The sequence below is a fragment of the Lucilia cuprina genome, chromosome 5, assembly GCF_022045245.1.
Source record: "Lucilia cuprina isolate Lc7/37 chromosome 5, ASM2204524v1, whole genome shotgun sequence".
NCBI lineage: Eukaryota > Metazoa > Arthropoda > Insecta > Diptera > Calliphoridae > Lucilia > Lucilia cuprina.
The window spans coordinates 4,768,904-4,774,286 of NC_060953.1; the positions used below are offsets into that span (position 1 = coordinate 4,768,904).

Genomic DNA, 5,383 nt, shown 5'->3' on the forward strand with positions numbered 1-5,383 from the left:
GACTATAGACTAGACTATAGACTAGACTATAGACTGGACTATAGACTAGACTATAGACTAGACTATAGACTACACTATAGACTAGACTATAGACTAGACTATAGACTACACTATAAACTAGACTATAGGCTATACTGAAGACCAGTCTACAGACTACAATATAGACTAGACTATAGACTAACTTATAGACTAGTGTATAGACTACACTATTGAGTAGACTATAGGATAGACTAAACTACAGGATAGACTTTATCCAAGATTAAAGAATTGACTACAGAATAGAATAAAGACTAGACTTTAGCCTGAACTTTAGTAATTCTGTTAGTAAAAAGTGTTGCCTATTTTATGGCTTTTTATCTTAAATTGTTCACCTACTTTTAGTTTTAAATGTAATTGTTCAGTCTACTATTTTTCCAATTACTTGTAAATGTCTTTCTCCAAACCATCTTTAAATTTTTAATACAAATCAACAACTTGTTGCCAATTGTACAATAAGTGTAGAATAAATTGAGCAATTTCTTTGCTAGAAATAACCAAAACTTAGACATTTATTTTAAGGACATTTCAACATTTAAGAATTATTAATAAAAAGGTTTAAAGAAAGACCTAAAACATTTTTTTAGACAAATTAATTTGTCAATCATTAAAAGGATTTTATAGCAAAATATTCAGTTTAAATTTAACTTTAGCTATAAATCTATCAGGGAATTTCCTCAGATTGTTAAGAGTAGCAGGCAAAACAGGAAGTTGATAGTTAATTTTGCAAAAATCAAAATGTTAAATTTAAATTTATTCAGTTTAATTTTCAATCATTTCTTGGATAGCCGATTGTCATGTGTGGTATTATTTCATTGTTGGAATAGGGAAGGCAAGTATTTGGGAGAAAATCTGGAAATTTCTATTATTGAATTTCATCATTACAGCTCTTTATCAATTCTCCTCGTTGAGCTCTCGGCTGCCGATCTATATCCAATATGTTAATCTAAATAATTCGGATTCATTGCAGGATTTTGCTTCTCGTTATATGCGTCATGATCGGCCTCAAATTGGCATTTATATGGATATGAATTGTCAGCTAACGGATCAATTTATAGAAGAGGTAAAGAATGTGTAACATCTCTCCTCTCTATCGTTCTATTTTCTCTCTCTCTCTATCTATCTTTTCTCTCTCACAGACCAGCCATTTACGTCTTTTCAACTATCGCTATGGTTGGCTTGTCTACGATGAATTGTCGAATTTCTCTCGTTTTTATGGTATATTCAAGAATGTCAATCTTTCAGTGGATACTCAGTTGGCCTATGTGGTACCTAAGGAACCACAAAAACCGGTAAATCTTAGCAAAACCTCTTACATCAATTTTGATGCCTATAATAATGGTTTGTTTTTGGGAGGCTCACTCAATATAACGTCCAACTATGAAATCGCCTGCAATAGTAGCGATTGCCAGAAAACTAAATATTTATCGGATTTATATAAAAGACTTCAATATGGTAATCGTCAGACTTTGAGCGATATCACTATGAGAGTAGCGGTTGTGGTAGGCATTTTAATCTGAATAATTACGATGATAATTTGAAAAATTTTATAATTTTTCAGGTCACTCGTTATGATTTGCAAGCTCCCGAACAGGATATACAAAATTTTCTCTTAAAGCAACAGGATTTTCATATCGATCCTTTGTCCCGCTTGGGCATACAGATATTTTTACTTTTAAAAGATTCCTTAAACACCAAGTAGTTGGAAATTGTATCTAAATTTAGTAATGACTTTAATATTTTATTTAAATTTTTAGTGTTTCTTATATCTACTCCGATCGCTGGACCGATGTGGACTATACCGGAGGTATAGTGGGTGCTTTGGTTACCGAAACGGCGGACTTAACATCAGCTCCTTTCTTTATGACTGCTGGTCGTTTTCAATTTCTAACTCCCATTGCTCCTACCGGTGATTTTCGTTCGGTTTGCATGTTTCGCACTCCCCTCAATTCGGGTATACAGGGGCGGGTCTTTATAGAGCCCTTTAGTACTAAAGTTTGGATTATGTTTGGCGTAATCTTGGCCTTAGCTGCTCTATTTCTCTGGTTGACTTTTTATGTGGAATATTATCGTATGAAACCCACTACCGAGTTTTTACCCTCTTTGCTAACAACTTGTTTGATTTCGTTTGGTTCCGCCTGTTCTCAGGGTAGTTTTTTGATACCCACTTCTCTAGGGGGACGTTTGGGTTTTATTTCTTTGCTAATTATATCATTTCTGGTCAATAACTATTATACCTCGGTGGTGGTTTCCACTTTACTGGGTTCTCCCGTTAAATCTAAAATTAAAACTATGGGTGATTTGGCAGATTCGAATTTGGAAGTGGGTTTAGAACCCTTGCCCTATACCTACACCTATTTGAATGTGAGTAAAAACGGTTTTATACTTTAAACCAAAAATTACTTTTCCTTTCCTTTTAAGTTTTCTGGATTACCCGAAGTGCGCCGCTTTGTTAAGCGTAAAATTGAAAATAAAAAGAATTTTTGGTTTTCGGCCCAGGACGGGATTAATAAAATGCGCGAAAAACCGGGTTTTGTATTCATTTTTGAAACCTCTACTGGATTCAATATAATCGAAAATCAATTTGATCAACATGAGATCTGTGACTTAAATGAAATACTTTTTCGCAGCGATACCCTATTGCTAACACATTTACATAAGAATTCCAGTTACAAGGAAATTGTACGACTTAAGTAAGTTGATCCGATATCTGAAGTAAAAAATGTTAAAGTATTTATTTTTCACTAACCCATAGAACTATGCGCATTTTGGAAACCGGTGTTCACTCCAAGCATCGACGTCTATGGGTTCGTACTCATTTGCATTGTATGTCGAATAATTTTGTCATAAATGTAGGCATGGAATATACGGGCCCATTATTTCTTCTCTTGATCTGTGGTTATTTAATGGTCTTGGTTGTTTTTATGATGGAAATTATATGGCATCATTATGTGGAGAGAAGAAAGAGCATGTTTTCAATGGAGCAGCTGGATAAAGAGGAAAATTAAGAGAAAGGGAAAAGGAAAAGCAGAATTATGAAACTATAACATATCAAAATATATGTCTATCTAGCACCTATTCAGCACCGATATTATTATTTATTCAAATAAACTAGTTATTGCACTTTGCATTTCATTTAAAGGAGTTTCTTTTAAAAAATTTTAAGACAGATAGATAGATAGATAGATAGATAGATAGATAGATAGATAGATAGATAGATAGATAGATAGATAGATAGATAGATAGATAGATAGATAGATAGATAGATAGATAGACAGATAGATAGATAGCTAGATAGCTAGATAGCTAGATAGCTAGATAGCTAGATAGCTAGATAGATAGATAGATAGATAGATAGATAGATAGATAGATAGATAGATAGATAGATAGATAGATAGATAGATAGATAGATAGATAGATCAATCGATAGATAGATAGTTGCTTAAATGTTTCTACTTATAATTTTAAAAAAACTGCTGACAAAATAATTTCTTACATGTGCCACTTCTTTTACCCTTTACATAATAAAAAACTCTATAAATTATTAAAAAGGAAAATCCCTTAAAATTGCTCAATCTATTCTACACTTGTTTTAAAATAAAACACACCGGCAACAAGTTGTTGATTTCTAGAAAAAAAAAAAAATATATTTTATTACTACTACGCTTCGCCGCATTAAAAACTGGCGCCTAAAAGTATGTGTAAAATTTTTATGAATGAAAACATGTGTTGAGGTAGTTTGTGTGTGCTTTTGTGTGAATTGACTCGTGTCTGTATGCGTTTTGTCTGTCTTTTGTTGTTTTCTTTTTTTCTTATATTTTTGTTGTTGCTTTCTGTCTTGTTTTTTTGTATTAAAGTACTTAGAAAATGTTTGGTCTGCTTTTAGGGATTTAAAAGTATTTATATGAATTTAGTCTTCTTAGCGCTTTTGGCGCGTTCAAACGTTTGGTGTTTGAAGAAATAAAGCGATTTATTATAAAATAAATTTAAAAAGAAATCTTTTGTTTAAAATGCCGACGGTTAAGAAGTGAAATAAAAAATTAAAAAAATAAAAAAAACTATAAAGAAAAATGTTAAAAAACTGTTTTTAATACATTTTTTAAAAAATAAAATTAAAAGTCTTTTGTTTTACAAAAGTGTCCAAAGAGTACCTTATCTGCAAAGTATTTTTTTATAAAATAAAATGTGTAAAATATTTTGAATTTAAAGAAAATTATGCAAAAATTACTCTTTTGAAAGAAAATTTTATCCAAAAGTACTATTTTCATTCCTTTAACAAATGGTACTTTTTGTCCCTAATGTTTAAAATACTCGTAAATGCAAAATCACAAATTTATTTTAAAAAATTACCATTTCCAAAAAAGTATGCTATAAAAAACTCCTTTTTTTTGTTAAATTTTTGATAAAGTACTTTTTTTGCTAGTAGTTAAAAAAGTACCTTCTTACGTAAATGTTTGGTTTATCACATTTAAATTTTCTTTTAAAACTATTAATCTATTCCCCTTTATTCTAAACATTAACAAAAATTTTGAATATGTTTGCCTACTTCTAGGCATAAAGATAAGCGTTTGATAAAGTGTAGCCTACATTTGGGAGAGATAAATAAATTTGATCGACAGGAACTTGTGATTAAGTTTGTTTTTACTTAAAAAGTATTAAAAATAGTTTAAGGGCCCTGGAATGATAAAAATGACAAAATCATCAGTTTTTTTTTAATAAAATTATAAATTTTCCAAAAATGAAACTTTTTCAACAAAATTATTTATCAAGCTTTAGGCAAATAAAACTCACGTTTTAAATGATTTAGTAATAAAATAAAATTAAACAACTTAACAAACATTGCAATAGCCTCTAACGCAACTATCAAAAACCAACCAATAGAAAAAAAGTAAAATGCACTTTTCCTTGTTTTACCCTAAAACTTTTGTTGTAAATACACTTTTATTGCAAAGAAAAAACTCATAAAAAGCAGTCTATGTTTTTCGCTAAATGGCAATTGTTTGGCAGTAACAAAAGGCAAAAAACAAACCTTCCAGGGAAAATTTTAAACACTATAGTGGGTAAAAGACAAATAGAAACTACTCTTTTTATTCATAAGACAAAACAACAGTAATAATTGCGTAGTAAACTTTTAGGCATTTTTGTAATAAGGGTGATGTAAGCTGGCATGGATAATTCAGTACATTTAATTACTTTTGCTAAAAGTTCTTTAGTCTAGTCTATTGCTTAGTCTATAGCGTAGTCTATAGTCTAGTCTATAGTCTAGTCTATAGTCTAGTCTATAGTCTACTCTATAGTCTAGTCTATAGTCTAGTCTATAGTCTAGTCTATAGTTTAGTCTATAGTC

At 30.6% G+C, this 5,383-nt stretch overlaps 1 protein-coding gene across 1 annotated transcript in view; it reads left to right on the plus strand.

Annotated features, from left to right (window-relative positions):
* Positions 1–3,044, plus strand: part of LOC111681208 (ionotropic receptor 75a-like) — a 14,198-nt gene extending 11,154 nt beyond the window's left edge. The window contains exons 5-11 of the mRNA XM_023442946.2: positions 798–868; positions 924–1,099; positions 1,176–1,538; positions 1,598–1,734; positions 1,794–2,400; positions 2,458–2,729; positions 2,792–3,044. Of these exons, the coding sequence (XP_023298714.2) occupies positions 798–868; positions 924–1,099; positions 1,176–1,538; positions 1,598–1,734; positions 1,794–2,400; positions 2,458–2,729; positions 2,792–3,044 (1,879 nt within the window). The remainder of the gene's footprint in view (positions 1–797; positions 869–923; positions 1,100–1,175; positions 1,539–1,597; positions 1,735–1,793; positions 2,401–2,457; positions 2,730–2,791) is intronic.
* The last annotated feature ends 2,339 nt before the right edge of the window (positions 3,045–5,383 follow it).